Source organism: Filicampus tigris, chromosome 15 (genome assembly GCF_054856515.1).
Source record: "Filicampus tigris isolate MCC_2025a chromosome 15, RoL_Ftig_1.0, whole genome shotgun sequence".
NCBI classification, from domain to species: Eukaryota; Metazoa; Chordata; class Actinopteri; order Syngnathiformes; family Syngnathidae; genus Filicampus; species Filicampus tigris.
Window position 1 is genome coordinate 6,457,543 of NC_141231.1, and position 21,702 is coordinate 6,479,244.

Here is a 21,702-nt window from a genome sequence, read left to right on the forward strand (position 1 = left end):
GACTCACAACTTCCGGCTCGTGTGTCATTGGCATGCTTGCAGCTCTCCCTCCCAGGGAAGTTCTCCAGTAAATCAGGTAACGTGAGACCTTTTTTGATGCAGTGCAAACTGGGCCACGGTAGAGTGGAGTCAGAGGTCCGCTGTCTGTCCCTCCCTCACTGGATTCCCACGCGCCCTCGAACAGGTGTTCCAGCACACCTCCAGCAGCAGAGAAACAGCCAGTTCACTGCTCGGACTGAGGCAAGGTCAGCGTTCAGTTTTGGATTATTCTATTGACTTGTTCCCTCGCTACTGACAGCGAGTGGAATCCTGCGGCTTTGGTCATATTTTTTGATCAGCTCATGTCAAGGGATGGATGATTTGGACTCACCCATCAGGCCATCAGGACGGACAAATGCCTAGCCGAACGTGACCAGGAGTTGGGACGTCTTAACACTTGATCCTCGTCTCCTCGCGGATGGAGGAGCAAGTCATGGGAGTTCCCCCAACCGTGTCCGACCAGCGCCATCCAAACAGCTTTCCGTCTTCCCCACCTCACACAAGCCCATGCAGCGTGGCTACCGGACAACTGGGCCATCAAATGAGTGACTGCCACATCAAGAGAGGTGGCTCTCAGATGAAGGAACAGCAGTCGTGAGTCACAGTTGTATGATTGGCAATACTGCCCGATGCCAGCACCTTCTGGAACTACAGTCTGACTCTGACTTTCTTCACTCCTCTCTTGTCAAATGTCTGGGGCTGAGGAGGTTTGCCCTCCAACAGCCCCGTGAAATCAAAGCTGTGAACGGCAACCACCTTGGCAGGATAAGTTACCGAGCTCAGTCATTAAAGCTGACATTTCCTGACTCTCACTCTGAGAGTATTAGCTTCCTTATCTTTGACTCCGACTCACACCAAGTTATTTTAGGGGACTCGTGGCTAAAAGTACACATTCCTGACTTTGATTGGGTTAGTGGGAAGATTACCTCATGGAGGCCTCAATGTTATAGTTCATGTTTCCGTAGACCCAAAGATTGCATAAGAACGCCAGTTCCCATGAGCCCTGACATCGCCAATGTTTTCCCATGATACCATGACCTTTCTGAAGTCTTTTGTAAGGATAAACCCACGTCCTTGCCCCCACATCACCCTTATGACTGTGCAATAGACCTGTTGCCAAGTAGCACCCTAACTTGGGGTAGAATCTTTTCTCTCTCTGTTCCAGAATAAAAAGTCTCATTGACTCATCGAATCTCCTCCTCTGCCGCTAGAGCAGGGTTCTCCATCGAGAAAAAGGACCAGATCCGCAGACCCTGCATTGACAATCATGGCCTCAATGCTAATTCTATCAAGAACCGTTACCCTCTCCCCTCATTTCTACAGCCTTTGAACTTCTCGAGGGGAGCACCATTTTTACCAAGCTCGATCTCTGCAATGCTTACCAATCAGGCAGGGAGATGAGCGGAGGACAGCCTTCAACACCCCCACAAGGCATTATGGGTATCTTATTATGCCTTTTGAAGTCACTAATGCACCTGTGGTCTTTCAAAATCTTGTTAATGATGTCCTATGGGATATGTTAAATGTCTTTATCTATCTAGACAACAGTCTGGTATATATATCACCGATGGGGAAACTCACAAAGTCTATGTTAGGAAAGTGTTACAACGGTTGTCTGACAACCAGTTGTACGTGAAGGCTGAGAAAAGTGAGTTAAACAGATCCTCAGTCTCTTTTCCTGGGTTCGTTCTGTCTGAGGGGGAGATCCAGATGGAGCTTGCCAAAGTCTCTGCTGTTGCTGAATGGGCCACCCCTCGTTCTAGGAAGAAGGTTCAGGGGTTTCTAGGATTTGCTAATTTCAATTGAAATTCATTCGTAATTACAGTTTTGTTGCCTTGCTTCTGCATGATCTCACTTCTTCCCACAAACCCTTTGCCTGGTCCACATGAAGTGAGTCTGCCTTTCAGCACCTCAAGAAAACCGTCACTTCCACCCTGGATCTCATCCTCCCGGACCCCAGCCAGCAGTCCCTGGTGGAGGTAGACCCTTCCCACATTGAAGTTGGTGTGATCCTCTCACAATTTAGCTTCAAGGACAATACACTTCACCCATGTGCCTTTTTGTCCAAGAAGCTCTCATCTGCAGAACAAAATTACAACACAACCAACGGTCAATCTGAGCGCATCAATCAAGAACTTGAGACTGACCGCATCACTGTCTCCCAGAACCCTGAAACCTGGCCCCAGAGATTGGTTTGGGTTGATTTTGTCCACAACACTCTACTTTCCACTTCCACTGGTATGTCCCACTTCGACATTGTTCATGGCCATCAACCCTCTCTGTTCCTATCCAAAGACTCTGATTCCTTGGTTCCCTGCATGTTGGCCTTGGTGAGATGGTGCAGGAGGATCTGGGAACGTAAACCTCCTCCGTCAGTCCAAAATCTACAAAGTGGCTGCGGATCACAGGAGGACCCTGCTCCACGCTACAGAAGGTGAGGTTGTCCACATAGGGTCTTCCCCTCTGAGTCGAGTCCAAGAAGCTCGCTCCTAAGTTCATCAGCCTGCTCTTTGCTTCCCCGCCCTCTTCTTTGTCAGCGTCACCTGCTCCCTGATTGTTTTGCCCTCGCCTGTTTCTCATCTCCAATCAAGCTTTATATATTCCTCTTGTGCCTCTTGTCTCATTGCCAGTTCGTCGATTCTCTGCAGGTAACGTTTCAGCGATGTGTTTACCTCAATCATAGCCATAGTGCACATGGTATCCAGAACCTTGTTTGTTTTCTGCCTCATGTGTCTTGTAACTGATCGATTGTTTGTGTCTCACGTGTACCGACCTTGACCTGGATTAAACCTGTTTGCCCTCACCAACTCTGACTCAAGCATTTGGGTCCCAACCACGTGTGCCTCGCCCATGACATGTATATAGTGTGTGAAATGTTTATAGTGTCAGTAACATTATTTTTTTGTTTGCATAATAGTGCTGAGTTTTGATTTGACTTCTGAAATGTGTACAATAAATAAAAAAAAAAATCTTATTTTACAGTATGAACTTTTTTAATCAGTTCAGCTTCTCTAATTGACCACACAACCTGATATTTCTTGTAATGTGTCATTCTGTAACTAAAATTGTCATTATGTTGTATGTTTAGCAATCAAGATGTATTGAATACACCAATGATGGTGGTGCGTTTGTCTGTTTTTTTGGCTGAGACACAAATGTTCCTGGCAAAATCCAGATTTTTCCTGAGAAGTTTCTTCTGATTCTTCAAATATCCATCCATCCATCCATAATCTATACCGCTTATCCTCACAAGGGTCGCGCACAAGGGAGCCCATCCCAGCTGTCTTTGGGCAGTAGGCGGGGCACACCCTGAATTGGTTGCCAGCCAATCGCAGGGCACAGAAAGACAAACATCCGTACTCACAATCACATCTAGGGGCAATTTAGAGAGTCCAATCAACTTACCATGCATGTTTTTGGAATGTGGGAGGAAACCGGAGTACCCGGAGAAAACCCACGCAGGCACGGGGATAACATGCAAACTCCACACAGGGAGGCCGGGGCCGGGATCAAACCAGACCTCTGAACTGTGAGGCGGATGTGCTAACCAGTCGACCACCGTGCCGCCTCTTCAAATATCCATCCATCCATTATCTATACCGCTTATCCTCACAAGGGTCGCAGTCGTGCTTGAGCCTATCCCAGCAGTCTTTGAGCAGTAGCCGGGGGACACCCTGAATTGGTTGCCGGCCAATCGCAGGGCACACAGAGAGAATCAAACAACCGCACTCACAATCACACCTTGGGGAATTTTAGAGTGTCCAATCAATTTACCATGCATGTTTTTGGAACGTGGGCGGAAACCGGAGTTCCCGGAGAAAACCCACGCAGGCACGGAGAGAACATGCAAACATCGAACCCACGACCTCTGAACTGTGAGGCAAACGAGCTAACCAGTCGACTACCGTGCCGCCCCGATTCTTCAAATAAATCATTGAAAATAGTGAAAACCTATCCCCCATTTCCTGTAAAATATCAGCAATAAATTGTGATTTTATATGAACGGGACACAACTGATCAAAAATAATACTTGGACTATTCTGAGCTCAAACATTTATGTTTATTGCCTGAGTGTGCTGTGTAATATGTAGTGAAATTCTACTACTGATAGGAATTAATTGCTCTTCAAAGGCAGCCAAGCACGTCGTTCCCTTTTTCTTCTTTGGCCGGCACTACAACAGCTTGATCGCTCAACAGCCTGGTTGTCATTATCATTGGTCTTCGCATCACTGTGCTTTTAAAAGAGTGCTTGCAAATACATATCACACTCCGGTTATCCTCTTGACTGAATTCTTTTCTTCTCCCTCCAAACATGTGCGCCACTTCTGCTTGTCTGGGTCCCATCATCGCATAAAGGGGATTATGGAAATTACGATATCAAGAGTGATAATTGGTATTTCAAAGTGTAGTGTTCTGCATGAATCTGGGTTTCATGTTGTAGTTATATGGCGTACTGGGTCCCTTTGTACCAATCTTTTGTATCCCCAGCTTGACTAAGGGCTTTAGCTATGTCTCCTATTGTTGGTGCAGGGATACCTCAGAGTTCAGCCGTGGTGGTCAAACATCAAATTGTTCAATGGTCATGGCTGGAGGCTGGACTGAACGCAATCAAAATGACAGAGCTGCAATAAGCTTGCTACACAAATGCGGCAGTGGTGGGCATTCGTCAGTGCTTTAGTCCGTCTGTGACTTCTCGCCTGTATTTCAGGCTTTCAGGCCCGCCCGGTCGGTCCGAGTCTGCCAAACGGCGTTGACAACAGACTTACCGCTATCACGTTACATGCAGGTGGCACACTTCTGACACACAGCCAAATACATCAAAATAAAAAATAAAACAGTGCTGTCTACTTTTCAGTCCCACAGACGCAATGACAAGTGCCCCATACTGTTTTTATTTCACCGATCACCACACTGTGCGCGCGTGTGTCTGTTGCTTTTATTTGATATGTTTCTTTATTTGGCGGCGTGTCTGCTTGTGCGGTGCCTGCGTGTGACGTGAAAATTATGTTCTAGACGCCGATTTGCTCTCGCTTACGAGGATGGACTGTGGCCAAGTGGCTTGGCCGGAAGCAAAGATGGGAACTGAGTGACGGATAGACAACGCTCGCCTCTGAAATGCACACTCACACAATCAAATGTGGTGCGCATGTGAATATCTTCAGCACACATGCGCATCTGCAGACCACTTATGTTTACCCCTGTTAATAGAAGAAACCTTTTGGTCAGTCATCCAACTGAGTTCCGGTGATCATCTCAGACTATCATGACATGGAAACAATAGGTCTAGTTGGACAAAAGTACTTTTGTCAAAATTGTTTCAAAATGAATCATCAACTAATCTATTATCAAATTAATCGCTAACTAGAATCATGCATGTCAGGTTAATTGAAGATTCTAATTTGTCCACGGGGGTGACAAGACTGTGAGCATTTGTTTTCCTAAATGTGCACTCTGATTGGCTGGCTACCACTCAAGGGTGTACCGCGCCTCTTGCTGAAAGTCAGCTGGGATAAACTCCAGCTCACCCAAGACCTAGTACAATTGTTTTAGAAAATGGATGTATGGTTTTGACCATAAAAGTGTTTTCATCTATAATGCAGTGGTGAACATAGCAAGACAGTACAGAACATCTGGAACTATGATCAGCATGAAATAAGTGTATCTATGTACATTCAACAGCGCATACTGAGGAAGGATTTATTACTCTTGGTTTTGGATATCAACTCTTTCATCCTGATGTACTGGCAACTCGTAAGCATTTGCAAAAATCAAACCAAAAAAAAAAAAAAAAAAAACCTAGTAACTTTCCTAATAAAATGTGGGGTTCAGCCAACTCTTACTGAGATTCTGCACAAGTCTAAGCAGGTACATTTTCTTGTGTATCACTGCCATGTCATCATGAAGAAAGCCTGACTACTATTTATGTCCCGAATGGCAAAATGAATCAGAATAAGTGCCCGGCTTAAATGCCTTCGCTTTCGATCAACATAACTTATGTCTCGGATTCATCACGTTCAAAGATTTTTCTTTCATTGCTGCTGTTGTACCTGGCCCAAAACAAACAGTAATGAATAAAACGTGGATCTTGTCAAAGTTATATTTTGAATACTGTATGATTGAGTGAGCTTTAAAAAAAAAGTAATGAAAGAGAAAGCAACACTAACGGCGTGTTTGTGAGGAGGTAAAAATGGGAAAGAATGGGTGGGAAAAAAGAGGGAATGCAGAAACCCCTTGGCCCCCTGCCTGCGATCTGCAATCTGCTGATGGCGAGGCTCGTGATGAGGAGGTGCACAGCATCCATTTTTAGCGATGAGGTCATCTTTAATTAACAACACAAAGAGAGTCAGCTGTGTCACTCCAATCTGTTATCTGCACCCGTGCTCAAGGACGTCGGTTATCTCCATATAATTCAATCTCTTTGAATGAGGGCTTATCGGGCACAATTGTGCAATGATGGCGTGCTTACATAAACAAGGGAGTGGGATACCTTGTTGGAACATGAGGAAACCGAAAGAGACATTCCAAATGTCATGGGCATGTCTGGCTGGTAATGGCAAGAGGAAGGTGCAAAGATCAAATGGTTGGTCGTGTTTTTACAGTGCAAAATTGTGAGTGTGAGATGACATCATTCCTGAGTAGCCTCGAGTTCTGTTGACTCTTTTCTCCTGCCCGTTATTCCCGACGGACCATGGCTTTCCTACATCTTCATACAACCGCTCCGTCCCGGCCATAAAAAACAAAAAAATACAAGATCAAGTCTCATGCACATGTAACACACACAAAATGGACCTGTAAATTTTCAATTAGCATTAAACGTGCATGTGTGCGGACATAACAGTGTGATATAAGGACACCGAATTAGCAGCTGACAAAACAATGACATCGAGGAAAGGTGATGACGGAAACCAGAAGCTTGTCCACATTCGTCAAGTATACGAGGCGCCTTCCACTAAAGCATTTTATTAGACACTTTTCACAACGATTTTGGCACCTTCCCTTTTCCTTTTGGGAACTCACAGTGAGAGACAGGAAATAGAGACATCTGACGTTACAGACTAGGTAAGCCACTAATCATTCCCATGCAGTCAAAACATTACACGCAATTTACTGCAAAACAAACTGAAGTGGCAATAACCGTGTGAGGTGTTTTCCTACATTTGCCAAGTAGACACCTTACCGGCAGAGTTTCTCTGGCTTGACCTACATACCACTGTTCGATCAATACGGCCAACCCTTAGGAGGTCATATTTAGAAATTGATTAGAAATTTAAAGGGCAGGTTAAAAGGCCATGCCTAAAATGTCAATACATTATCATTTTCAAACAAAAAGCTCTACAGCTAGTATGCATATGATCTGATCGCCAATTTCGACTTTTGTATCAAAGCTGCTTTGACGTGCCATTGTGGATGAATGCCCAACCTGACACTAATGCATCAGTGCTGCTTATTCAAGTGGCTGCTTGGTGAACGCGGCCCCTGACTTGGTGTGCCATCTAGAGGCCATCAATGTAAGACCCCAGTGATTTGGGTCCTTCCCAAGAGCAATCCTAAAGAGGTATTAAGGGAGGGAAAGGTAGTTCTATCGAAAACAGGATACATGTAGTCTATTAAAAATATTTTGAATGCTGTAATCAGGATAAAAGGGCACCATACTTGCAGATGGACATACTATAGAAGATACTGTACTTAGGAGGATAAATATGAGGACTATAGAGCACAAAGTGTAATTTTTCTCTCTATCCTGACTGCCGACTACCATATAAGTAAAAAACATTGTAATTTGATAATGAAATAACAACCGTTCACCGGCATGCATTGCCAGGGTGAAGGAGCGCAGGGCAAATTCAACTTGAGCAAATCAGGCTCACGGTCACGCATCTCTGACCAGGTAGTCAGTTCAATTCGACTAAGTAAACAACAATTGTTCATCTAACGTATGGGTACATACACACACACACACACACACACACAGCCGCACAGGATTTCAGCTCAGTGAGCATCAAAATAATCATATTGATTTTTTTGTAGCGAGCCCACTACAAAATATTATCAGTGATAGCAAAGCCCAATTGATGCCATAGACTCAGACGTGGTTCTCGGTTTGGCACGCATCCCTGCCCAGGCTGCTCATTAAAAAGTCAATCCTAATCATAAAGGCAATCACCCATTTTTTCCATAACCAGACATAACCCTAACCCCTCAACAATAAGACCCTGGGATTGATTAAATCCATTCGCATTATTTCCACTGAGAATGAATCGTTTGTTGTATGATCAGCGTCCTGGAACACACTGTGGTCGACCTTAGTCTCAGCTCTAAGCCAGGCCTCAAATGACTTATCTTCCATTCCTTGACACAGGAAGAAACAGATCGGGGTGACGTTTTTCTTCACTAACTATTCAAACACAGCTCATGTTTGGAGTCCTTTCACTTGTACATACCCGGCATACTCACTCGAGACTGCACGCTGTGGATCAGCGAGACACAATTTACATGCCAATGGGGATGATTTATCATATTTGAAGACTATAAATGCCATCTCAACTCACCTTTACAATTGCTTTTATTCAGCACTTGGGATGATCGACTGCCATCTGCGGTGACCTCATCTTCACCTGCACTTCATCTCTGTGAGTCAGAGTTCCTCTCGCCACAGTTGTGGGAACAGGTGATCCCCCTCTGTCTGCTTCAAATCTAATGCCTGGCTCCAGAAGTGTTTTTTTGTTACGTCAGGGTCTGTGCATTTTTACGAAAATTACCTCAAGAGGACTAAACTCTGAATAAATAGGATGCAATGATGGGACAGATTTTGATTATCACAAAGGCTGAGTTTTTTGTTTTTTTTTACAACACTTCCTCTGAAGATTTTTTTATTTTTAGAATTGCATGGCAGTCCCATCAAATGCTGTAGGTTCCCCACCCTTGATCACTTTACCGTGCCTTTCCCCATTCCTGAGCATCTGTACTTTTGTTTTCTTGGTGGTTTAGTGCAAGCAAGATGACTGCTTAACGTCACACAATGTCCTCACCTTCAACTTTGCTGTAAGGATGGGTCGATTGTTCCTACCTAAAATGGCCACAGCCTCTCCATGGGCTATCCCTAAAGAGGTGGCAGTGGGGGGAGGGATTTGGGATTATCATGGTTGTGGGGTATTACAGTGAATTTAGTAGAAAACATTGAAAACAAATTTATTTATGTATTTTTTTTGTGTAAGGCATAATTGTCTGTTAGAAAATTAGCTGATAACTGGCTCCTCCGTGCAACATAATTTAACATCAATTAGCCAGACGAATTGATTTTACCTAGTAGATGCTAACATAAATAACATGTATCTTATTGCATAACGGCTAATAACAAGCATGAAATAATAGTCAGTGAGTGGTGCATAGGTTTCTTGTTTTGACTTTTGTTTAATTTCATTGTGGTAGGTAACTTCTCTTTGAGCATTGTAAAAATGTACGCAAGATTCTTAAAACATTCGCTGAACAGTCAATTAGGGTTTTACAGTGGCTCAATTCAATTCACTTCACATAATTTCTTATTGGAACAATATTTTATAAATCAGAACAACCAGCGTCATGGGACGGATTGTGTTCCACTTTGCGGATTTGTGTGTCTTCATGCAAAGGTGAAAGGTCTTCATAGCCAAGCTTAGTCCAGGCTGGGCATAAAATGGGAACGCTTTTGACGTAGGCTAGGTTCGTGTTGATCATTGCCGCTACGCACACCACTTAGCAACGCAGTCCAGCTCCATGCAGTGTGCAACCAATGACATTAGCAGACAGATAAAAATAATTCCTGGAGTCCGGATCAAACAGGAGGTAGTCGCATCAGCGGCATTTTTGGGATACTGCCTTTAGAATACATTGCATTCACAGGCAAGACACCAAACTACTTGGATGATTGCATTCATTCATGCAGGAAGCTGTTACAGATGAAAAAACACCAGTTGAAAGAGAGGTTTGTTAAATTGCTTGAATCAGTGTGGGGGTAAAAAGCACACTCAAAAGCATACACCTAATCAGTCAATCACTGATTTACACCCATAGATCTCAGCTTGTCACTTGATAGACCTTTGACAGTCCTGAATGTACCGGAGGACAGGTACCATTTCCTCCTACTGTGGTCTAGACAGCTCTGGCATTCAGAATAGGACATGAGAATCCACGGACACGTTTCCGTGCACATTCCTCAAATGGTGCACTCTAGACTGCGTGACTCATGCACTGACATTTGCATGAATGTGAATGTGCAGCTGCCTCCAAATCGCCAACCTCAAGCCATTTTGTTTCTTAGTCCGAGTAAGATGCCAGTGGCTGGGTACAGGAACTGCTATTACCATTGACACTAGACCACGTCACAGTAAGGCTACTTGATTGTTGTTTTTATACTTTTAGTATACCGTATTTTCTGTAAGCCGCTACTTTTTTTTTTTTTTTATTGCATATAAAGGTGCGGCTATTCTGTGGATTTTTCTTCTACCGCTAGGGGCGGTCTAACCGGAATTACAATACAAAACAATCCAAGTGCCATTAACAGGATGTGACTGCAGGTGGAGGAGTTCAACAGGCGTAGGCGCTATGCACTAGGTTATGAATTACGTGGTATGCGGAAGTAGAGCTGGCAAACTGGAGTGTCGACCTTAGGCTTTAATCAGCAAAGTTTCTGCCGTGTTAAAAGGCACTGTTAGGAGAGAATCTCCGCATGTACATACATGTACATTTACAGTTCAAAATCGTTCTGTTAATTGCAGTAAATATCTAATTTTTCGACATAAATAGGTGCGCCTTATATAAAAGTGCGGCTTATATATGTTTTTTCCATTCCTTTTTTTTTAAATAGAGTGGGTGCGTGTCGCTTATAGTCCGGAAAATACGGTAGAAACTGCAACAAAAAAAAAAACACACTGCCATCAAATGCATCGATCAGAACATGAAACAATTCATTCCAGAGAAGACTGAGGGGAACACTGCAGCAAAGTGGAGACTGTGGCACCCAGAGCTGCATGTTCTTGCAACACTCAATGAATGCTTGATAAATGAATAGACTTCAGTAACCATAAATACCACACCACCACTTCATGTCATTGAAAGGTTGAAAAATTCAGCTTTTCCTTTTGTCAGTTTTTCTATTTCTAAATATTACTGCAAGAAACTGCGGCAAGCGAAAAACAATTCCCTCTTTCACACTAACTTACTGTTTTATTCCATATCAGATGTATAATTAAATCATTGTTGGAATTTCTCTTTCTGAGGGAACTCATTCAAGACGGACATTGGTGTCTCTGAAGTGCAGGGTCACACAGCACTTGCGGCTCTAAAAATTTGATGTGTGGCAATGTCAGCGTGACAAAGACAATTGCTTTCAACACAAAAGGAAGTAGGCAGGGAGTTTCGGGTGTTAAGATTTACATTCTGCTGATCCCGCCACAGACTACGTCTGATGGCAGTAGATCTTTGGCTCAACTTCAATCATACTGGTAAGAGGAAGGAAATATATATTGGTGTATCTCGCATAACTGCATAAACCATTTTTTGCTCAATACAAGTAGTGTACATTTTTGTCCTTACTTTACTCTGATGATTTGCATGAATGGAATCAGCCAAGGGATGCAGTACAAACAAGAGCTGCTGATAGCGAGCCGTGCACACACTTCTCAACAGAGCTGGGCATTTTACTGAAAATTCCCAGTCCGTTTATCGCCTTCCCGCCTGCAGCATGGATACCCTTCCACCATCCGTCTATCCGCCTTTTTGTCCGGCTGGACCAAATAGTAATCACATATTGGCTGGTCCACTTATTATTTTAAACGGGCTTCTGTTAGAGTTTCCGTCCACCAACTTCGACCAACTTTTACTAGCACCCCAACCCCCACCCAGTCCCGTTTGGCATTTGCTGCACAACACGCAAAAGGTCAACAATAACTTAAAAGAGTCAGCCCAAACTTAAGTACACCAAATGAGCCAAACCCAAACATTACGCTGTTTCTTCCAAGTATGAGTCTTGACTAAAGCTTTGGATCAGGATTTTTCCTTAGGATCGTCAAATATGGGTTTCTGTAAATCAGGCAACTAATCCTTTATTGCATGTGTACCCACCCTTTAGATGTTAGATGTCAGGAAAAGGCCCGACTGCTTGAAATCGTCACACAGACTTGGAAAATATGAACAAGGAAAAACGAAGAACTCCAGAAAACCACCAAGATACCCCTGAGCAAAGAATGTCTCCTCAAAACGGGCTGCTTGTGACCAGTGCTGGAAGGTTGGTTAGCCAAGGAATGTGTTTCCTTGTCTGTCAAAGTCAACATTTTGAATGATTGACAGTGTGAAATTGTTGTTTCAATCTGTGTCCGAAAGGTGGGCAGGGCCTACTTGGCTCGAGTAGATTCTATTTGGGCTTTTGGTTGCATTAAGCTGTCTTCCATTTTCCTAGGAAGCGCCTTGAAGATTATCCCTAAAGAAAATGCCAAGCAGGAAGATCGGCCAGTACCAATCGAATTATTTCCAAATAAGTCAGTGTAAGTGTGAGAAAATTATACATTTCAACACTGTGCGCGATTATTTGCTGAGTCCGGAGAACAAGATCTCATCATTTTAAGAGGCCCCTATTATTTCATAAATCTTCCCCTGCGATCCATCCAAGTATGTATCAGCGATCTCTGTCCTGCTCGCGTCGGAGAACAATGGCTACGTTGAGCAAACTGCCGTTTTCAGCATTTACCGTTGAAGTGGAGGCCACCCGACTGCATGCCAGTCGCTGATGATAATTCACACTGGACAATGCGCATGGGAGGCATTTACCAAATCAACAGCTCATCCATGAAAATTCACTCTAATAAACTATGCATAGTTTTTTTTTTGTTTGTTTGGTTTTAGTTTTTTTTTCTCAACGCATCATTCCGCTATTTTTCCAGAGCTGCAGGATTACACTATACAATCACATACAGTATAATGGAAAGAGGGGAAAAAAGGTGAAAAATGAAGATAAAGATGTCTAATCTATATTACATGCTTTGCAACGACATGATTTATAGTGGTGACTGGCACGTAGCAAAGTGAGTCACCCACACCATCTGCCCCTTCCAACCACCTTGCTGGGGCCCATGCTTCATCAGCACTCCTCCCAGGGGTGATGGATTGCCTGTCCATACTTCTCAATGACTAAAGCCAACTCCTTCCACACCAATATTACTCAATTCCTATCACCCTTCCTCTGACTCACCCCCGGTTCCTTGGAAGTGCCATAGCTACTACTTTTCTAATTCTGCAGCAAATGAGGCAACATTTGTGCCCCGGACCACATTTTCTTCATTCATGATCCAAATTCCTACAAGCCACTCAACTCTAATCAGTCAGCATTTCTTCACTAGGACAAAATACAATTCCAGGTGCATGCACACCAAATACCCACATATGGTACAAGTTACTCAGCTGCAGAGGGGTGGAGACATCAATGGAGGGGGGGGGGGGGGATTTATCTAACGGACCCTTGCACTACGGAAGTGTACATTAGTAAAAGATCACTCCTCAGAGTGTACAAAAGGCAGTGCTGTGGATGCTGAGTAAGCGGCCGGGTCAGTGTGCACGACTTGTATCCGGTGATGCAGTGGCAGCATGGATTCGAAGACCGAGTAGGTGTGACTTGACCAAGTCGTTACATTTGTATGACACGTTTATTGAAAAAGTTATCAATTTTTGGACCAGCCAATCACAGGACACAAATAGACAACATTAACACTTCAAAGATTTGGACTTAAATGCCGGTTAACATGTCTACCTGTTAGCTCTGCTAACTTTCTTCCTTTTTTTTTTTTGCACTTTTCCACCTTTGTTTACCATTTCGTTTTGTTTTACATCATGCCAACCCGTTTAGCACTATTTACAGCATTTTAGGCGGAGAATATCAGTAGTCGTGGTGTGCGCCTGTAAATCGGCTGTCTGTTACAACAGCATTCTTAACTTTCTCCTCATTTGTACTATAAGTGTTTTAGCCATGATACTATTTTTTTGCAGAGAATATCCACACGACTGGATTTACGCCATTTATTTACCATGCTACAGATGTTTTTCTTGTATTACCTTGACTTAAATTTTAAGCAAATGTGAAACCTCCCATTAGCTAAATAAACATAATGCCCGGGGGGGGGGGGGGGGTGTATTGCTGGTGTACTGTAAAATTTTGTCTGCCATTTTTAAGAAGTTCGAAAGGCAGACATAGAAAATATGGGACATTTTTAGGGATCAGTAATTTTGGAGAATCAAATCAAATCAAACTAATCCCTGGAACATAAACATGGACTCAACAAAACATTGTGGAGTGATCACATCAAAGTCTACTAACTAGACTGCTTATCGTCTCTACATAACAAACATACCATCTTGAACACTGCACAGTTTAGAAAGGTGTGGTAAATCTCCACACGTTAATTAATCTGACACCCTGTTTACACTTTAGATGCTGATGTTTGGTTTAGTAACTGACTTCTGGGCTCAAGTCAACTATGAACATCTTATACAGTCCTCAGCTAGAATGATGGAGTATTATTTCATACCTGTGTAGACCTCGGCCTCTGAGGGGTCTTCCACCCGTTTATGCTGGATGATGTAGTCTGAAACCTTGCAGCCAATCAGGGGCTCCACGTCCAACCACTCCAGGGCCACCATTGAGCTTGAAGGCTCCAGGTAAGGGGCTAGGCGCAAACTAAAGAAAACAAGAGTAAATGTGATGTGGGAATTGAACACCTTATCGAAGTGACCATCTTATAAACATGTATTATAAAAAAAATGATCAGTATAATTGTGCATTTGGATTATTATCAATACATAATGTGCAATCAGTTGTAAGTGCGCTGAAACTGTTATTGATACCGCAATGTACCAAACTATGCCGGAAACGTCTGGGGTGCCTTTGATCCACAGGACCCGGAGTCAGTAGTTCATATAATCTCAAGTGTATCATCAGGACACCTTGAATGAGAGCATGTTCCTATCAGAGGAAGGGCTGATTGACAGCTGTTAGGGCTTTGGGAACTATCCTTGTGTCCGTAACTTTCTCATGTCTGCATCTACATGGCGCATCCGTGCATCCATCTATAAAATCATTCTCGTGTGTGCCTGGATTCTGAGGTGGCATGACATCAGTTCACACTTACACCGGCTGTCTGAGGGGACTGCAGTTAGGCAGGCCATCTCTGCTGAAGGCACTCAGGTCACAGCGACACCAGTTATCAATGACGTCGCCCTTTCCGCCGCACCAGTATGAGCTCATTGTGGCGCTCTTGAAGGCCTGTAAAGGGTAACAGGTGAGGGAAATACAATTATCTCAGAGAACATGCACTGCCTGTCCATCTATGTGTACTGCCAACCTGCCCCACGATCTGAGCACACACACACACACACACACACAAGCATAGGAATCATTATACTTATTCCTATATAACTCTCCTCCAGTCAGTTCCTTTTGAATGTTACGTAAAATGAATCATCTAAGTGTAAAGCCTCAAACTAGCTGAAATGTCCTTCAGTGTATAAATGCTCTCTTTATAGGAAGGTCTCACACCCAGATGGGGCTCACTAAGATAGTGAGCACAGTTCACACACACGGAGACAGAAGGACCTTTTCAATTCCACTGCTTCCAATTACCGGAAGCGGGGAACATCTCACTAACATCGTTGATCTTACGCTGCGATATCATAGATGTACTGTGACTTTCATGATGGAGGTGTGAATGCCCCCCACCCACCCCTTCGACGTCTATGTTTGTGTGGTCGTCTGTCTGCAGCAGCGGAGGGAGGAGCGGATATGTGAGGAGATGACATCATCTCCTTGCATCTCCTTGTACTGCTTCATTAACAGCTGAAAGCAAAAAATCAAATGTAAGGAGCTCAGTCATTCTCTAAAAGGCAGTGAAATGCCAATGGGAGTGTCAAGGCAGTAAAATATAATGTCAGGGTTTCCCTTAAAGCCACAGGAGCAATAGACGGAGTTCAGGGGCGTTCGCAAGCACTCTGGCTCCCCCTGTCACGCAGTTGGATCAATAGAGCACTCGGTTTATTTATGTGCCCTTAACTTAACTTTGGACAAGTGCTTGATCACAGTCACGAAAAGAGGACAGTGGAACCAAACAGAAACATTATCGCCAGGTACCAGGCTCCCAACATAAAATAACAAAGAGCAGCCATTCTTTTGTTCACCCTGAGAAAAGCAAGGGACGCTTCTTGAAGACCACCACTCTCTCGCACGTAGTCAATGCACACACACCAAATTAATTATTGATTTCCACAGTTGTTTCATGCCGGAGCAATGCCAAGGACACTTCAGTTCACAGTCCCGATCACAGAAGTAGACAAAGGTAAACTTCCAAGCACTTCCCAGCAGGGGTGGGAATAAGTAATGTGTGAAAGTCACAACTAAGTCACAAGTCATAACCTTCCAGTTTCAAGCAAGTCCGAAGCCACTGTGGGGAAAAAAAAATCAAGCAAGCCAAGTCTTGTCCCTAATAAATGTAAGCAAGTTATTACCTGTCTTACACGAGTCATAAATCAAGTCAAACAACCATAATCATTCACAAAATATATTCGAGAAATATTTTTTCACCGATTGTAGCACAACTACTACTACTGTGATGATCAATACTGTCTTGAAAAATATTTTATATAGGAACATTGATTTAAAAATGTGCATTAGCGCATTAGTGTACATTATGTCAAGTCTAATCTTTTATACGTTTTAGCCAAAGCAAGTCATAAAATCGGTGACTTAAGTCTGACTGGAGTCAAGTCATGTGACTTGAGTCAGCCACCTCTGCCTTTTCGCATACTGCATTGCTAACTGTGGAGCATGTTCTTCAGTTACAAAGGAATAGAGGAGAACAAGCAATTCCTGCTTTTACTGTACGTCTTGGCATGCGGCTGTTGGCCTCAGGAATGAGAAAAATGTTATCTTATCGATGACGAATCTGCACGACTAATTTCGCAGCAACAGTGGTTTACATCCCTCATATGGTATCATCCCAACATGCTCCGAGCTCCTAACTGATCAGCTAGTGCAAATAGTAACTCGTAATAGCTGGTAGTTGTACTGCAGTTGAGGCGACAGAATCAAAGCCCAAGAGCACAACTTTGCAACTGAGTCAAAACGAAGATCAAGGGAGGTTGACCCCAGGCCTTGCAGCTCTGATTTACTGATGTTTTCAAATAAATCCAGGGTCCACTTTGACCAGACACCAGAGATGAAATTGTACACCTGCACAAAGCTGGGATGAGTCACACTGCAATTGGTAAACAACTTTGTGAGAAAAGATCAACAGTTGGAAACATTATTAGGAAAAATTATTAAAAAATGGAAAAAGTATGAAACATCACTGACAATCTCCCTAGGAGTGGGGCTCCATGCAAGATCACACCTCACGGTGTTCAAATGAGCCTAAGAACAGTGTGGAATCACCCCAGAACTACACGGCGGGAACTGGTCAATGATTTGAAGACAGCCTGGACCACCGTCACAAAGAGGAACAATAAAAAAGAGACTACGTCGTCATGGAATGAAATTCTGCATTGCCCATAAGGTTCCCCTACGAAGCAAAAATCATGTAAGAGCCCGTCTGAAGTTTGCCAAAGACCATCTGGATGATCCAGAGGAGGATTGGGAGAATATGATGTGATCAAATGAGACCAAATCGAACTTTTTGGTTTAAATACCACTCGCCGAGTTTGGAGGAAGAAGAATGCTGAGTTGCATCCCAAGAACACCATATCTACTGTGAAGCATAGGGGTGGAAATATCATGCTATGGGGATGCTTTTCTGCAAAAGGGACAGAAAGACTGGCCCGCATCAATGGCAAGATGAATGGGTCCATGTATTGTGACATTTTGGGTAAAAACCTCCTTCCCTCAAAGAATTGAATGAAACGTAGCTGGGTCTTCCAGCACGATAATCATCCAAAGCACACAGCCCAAAAAAAACAAAGTAAAAAGCAGAAAAAGGTTCTGGAGTGGCCTAGCCAGTCTCAAGACCTCAACCCAATTGAAAACCTGTGGCGGGAGTAGAAACTCTGTTGCCAAGCGACAGCCCTCCAACATCACAGCTAGAGAAAGGATCTGTGCAGAGAGAGAACTACAGAACTACAGGAACCGTTTGACCTCTGTCATTGGCACCCAATGCTACATTACATTACATAAAATTAACTTTTGCTGGCTGCCCAATACCACCCATTTTCACAAATAAATTGTTTAAAAATCATAAAATGTGATTTTTTTTAATTTTTACATTCTGATTCACACGCTTGATGTGTACAAATGATGAAAACTACAGACCTCTCGTATCTTTTAAAATGGGTGAATTTGCAAATTTTTTTGTTGCCCAATACTTATTGGCCCCACTGTATATCCAAGTTAAAATAACATTGTTCACGAGACTACCCGAAAGTCGTCTGGGACTGAGTCCAGTCTCAAGACATTTTGAAATTCCATGTTTCCAACTTTGGGTGAACAGTTTGGGGAAGATCCTTCCTGTGTCAGCAAAAGTACAGAAAACGAGACCCATCGCAGGATCTGACTTGGCTTCAACCTTGTCAAACACCTTTGGGATAAACTTTTGTAGTCGTTCATCTTCTGGATGAGTGGGCAAACATTACAGCAGACACATTTCTGTAGAAAGTATTTCCAGAAGGGTAGAAGCTCTTAAAGCTGCAAAGAGGTGTGGGTGGGGAGGCCAAGTCCATATTGTGGACCCCCCAAATGAGCCGGATGAATGAGTGAATCTGGCAAATCAAAAAGGGAGAAATATTATAACCTCTCTCCCCGCTGCAAGCGGCTTGCCACTTTGTGTCAGCAGAAAACCGGCCACAGACAAATTCTAGACATTTGAACAAAATTTACTTGACATCTACACAGGCTCACAGACTAGACAAATCGCAGGTATGACCTCAGCTGCTTGAGGCGAAAGAGAGCAAGGGACCCGCATTTGCATTTGCCGCTATTAGATTCCTCAAAAAAACAAAGAGCCCATATGGTGCTGCACGATTCGCTGCATGGCTGCATATGGGAAAAACAGACAAAGCGATTACCACCGTGTTTATGTTTGACAAGTAATGCATGCCAATCCCCTTTGGGTAACAGGGATTGGAATGGTGGTTTTAGAAGAGAGGCTGGTGGGGGTTGAAAGAGGTAATGCGACGATGACTCTGACATATTCAGAATTCGGTGCTATTCTTCATTTGTTCTCATGTGAATTTCATATTTGACTATATTTAATACAGAGCGCTGAAAGACATACATTTGTTACTATTCTATGCTATTATACTAGCCAGTCAAGCTCCCCAAAGCAGAATTTAAGAAAAAGGCTCCTGATAGGAATAAGGTTGCCCACCTCCGATGCACATTTTCCCTCTGATGAATTATGCCTGACAAGTGGTATGTGCGTGCCCAGAAAAAAAAATCTGTTCATCTATGTTGCACCACTTTTATTTAGTTCCAAATAAATAAAAATTGTGCCTTGCTGTTGATCACAATTCTTAAAAATCCGGTTGGAAGAAGAAATTTATGGGGCGGAGGAAAAGCATATTAGACTATAATAGTTTTCTGGGTATGCGGCCTAACTAAGTGGTTGGTCCACCACCAATTTTTGTTACATAACAAAAAGTCTTGTAGGTAAAAAAAGGCGTTGAGGTTAGTAATGGAATGCAGTGGAAGCGGGGGAAGGTGCATGTGTCCATTGCTGTTACTTGATAAGAGGATGATATCTTTTACTTTATTGATTATCCATAGATACATTTCCCAGAACACTATAGAGGCATATACATTCTGTCTTTGACTAATGGGAGGATATGAGACAAATCATTATGCATTAGACATCATTTTGGAAAAGGAGGTATTTTGACAAAGACGCTACTGGATGTCCACAATTGCTTTCAGTGTCAGTGGATGGCCCTCAGTTTCTGCCTTTTTGCAAACATGCCTCAATTCATCCCCATGATTTTATCAATATCAAAATGAATTGAGTTGAAGTGATTTCATTTCAAAGCCTTGATGATGATACTTGAGCATCAGCGACAACTCCAGCTGCAAAATTCTGAGCCTTGACGTCATGTAGCCCCCCCCCGGGCAGACTCGCTGGCACCAAAACACTATTTGGACCTTTCATTTTCGTAGAAGCCTGACGTGACTTACAAGAAGGCCACGGAGGCCACTGTGACCTCTTTAATGTATTAATCAGTTTGTCCACTATAAGCTGACCATATTACTGTCCACCTTTAGTGGCTAATACAAGAAAACACTGGCCAGCTGGCCCACAGTATTGATTTATAAAGTGATCACCAGTGGTGGTAAAGAGTCAGCCCACACAGGAGATTGCCAACGGTGAACCAAGAGTGTGGGGTTTTGTGTGTAAACATGTGTTAACGCAGTCATTCCAATCAGAGGACGCTTTTAGGAACCATATGATTATCTGTGCTTCCAAGAAATTGGAGATGCTGGTTGGGTTGGTTCACCCAAACCTTTCCATGTCATGTTTGGGGACTCTTTTACCTGATCTTACTGATTTTAGTTCTTAAATTATAATACTGTTGCCTTTTAGTTTTGATGTTTTCTTTTCTTATTAGCTTTTAGCTCGAGTGTTTCGTCATGGGGGGCGTCCGCGTTGGGGTGGGGGTGGAATGTGGCTGTCTTTCCCGCAGGGGGCATTATCGCAGGGGCTCCTTAGGTCCAGGTGACCGGGGGCCTCTACACTAGGTGTGGGGTCTCCCCGGCTAATCTGGGCCGGGGGTCTCTGTGATGGTGGCACTCCCTGTGGCCGTGGACTGTCATTTCCCTCAACGTGAGGTACCATTTCCTCATATGGTTTCCCTGTGCCTTGTCATGTCTTTTTAACACAGTTTATTAAGTTGTGTGCTTTGTGTGTGTGTGTGTGTGTGTGTGTGTGAGTGCTGATGTACTGGCAGATATATGTCTTTGGGTATGTTGGGAGGGAGAGCATGAGCGGGTCTTCCTTTTATGTTGTGTTTTGGACATTTTTATTGCACAGCACTTTGAGTTGCATTTTTGTATATGAAAAGTGCTGTATGAATAAATGTGATTGATTGATTGATGTCACAAGAGAGAAATTCATCTGAAAACCCACAAACAATTTGTCTTTGTAATTTCATTACTGATGATGTGTTGTCAAAATTGGCCAGAACAAAAGACTGAATAGGCTGTAATTTGCATGCCAAGCCTGTAGATAGCAATGAAGTCTTATAAACAGAGAAATAGCCCTGTGACACATCATTGTTATTTTGGTTCTATTTGAAACCATTTATTGGAGCTGGCTTGTTGCATGCAAACATTCCGGTCGTACTTAGGAAATGGCAAAATTCTATTTTCTGGAAACTGAATGTGTCAGGCTACCTCTGTATTTCATCAAATGCCCTCAGGTTGGTTTTTGTTTGGAGCTTCAAGGAGGCAACCTGGGATTTTCATGTCTTTCCATCCAATTTTTGACATAAAGGGCATCGGTGTTGATTTAAATCTTGATTTAGACAGTTCCTCTTTCAGACAAGTCCCAGTAAGGGGCGGCAATTGTGTGCAAGCATGACAGCGGCCTGCCTTCAAGATATGGAGCATTTTTAGCTGCTAAGCTGAGCTCACAAGCCATTCCTTCGGAGGCTTACCATAACACAAGTTGT

General features: G+C 43.3%; 1 protein-coding gene across 3 annotated transcripts in view; it reads right to left on the minus strand.

The window, feature by feature from the left end:
- Positions 1–21,702, minus strand: part of astn2 (astrotactin 2) — a 264,845-nt gene that overhangs the window by 29,412 nt on the left and 213,731 nt on the right. For all 3 annotated transcript variants that reach the window (XM_086053042.1, XM_086053041.1, XM_086053043.1), the window contains exons 18-19: positions 15,192–15,325; positions 14,592–14,740 (exon numbers count right to left, since the gene is read on the minus strand). In XM_086053042.1, the coding sequence (XP_085909168.1) occupies positions 14,592–14,740; positions 15,192–15,325 (283 nt within the window). The remainder of the gene's footprint in view (positions 1–14,591; positions 14,741–15,191; positions 15,326–21,702) is intronic.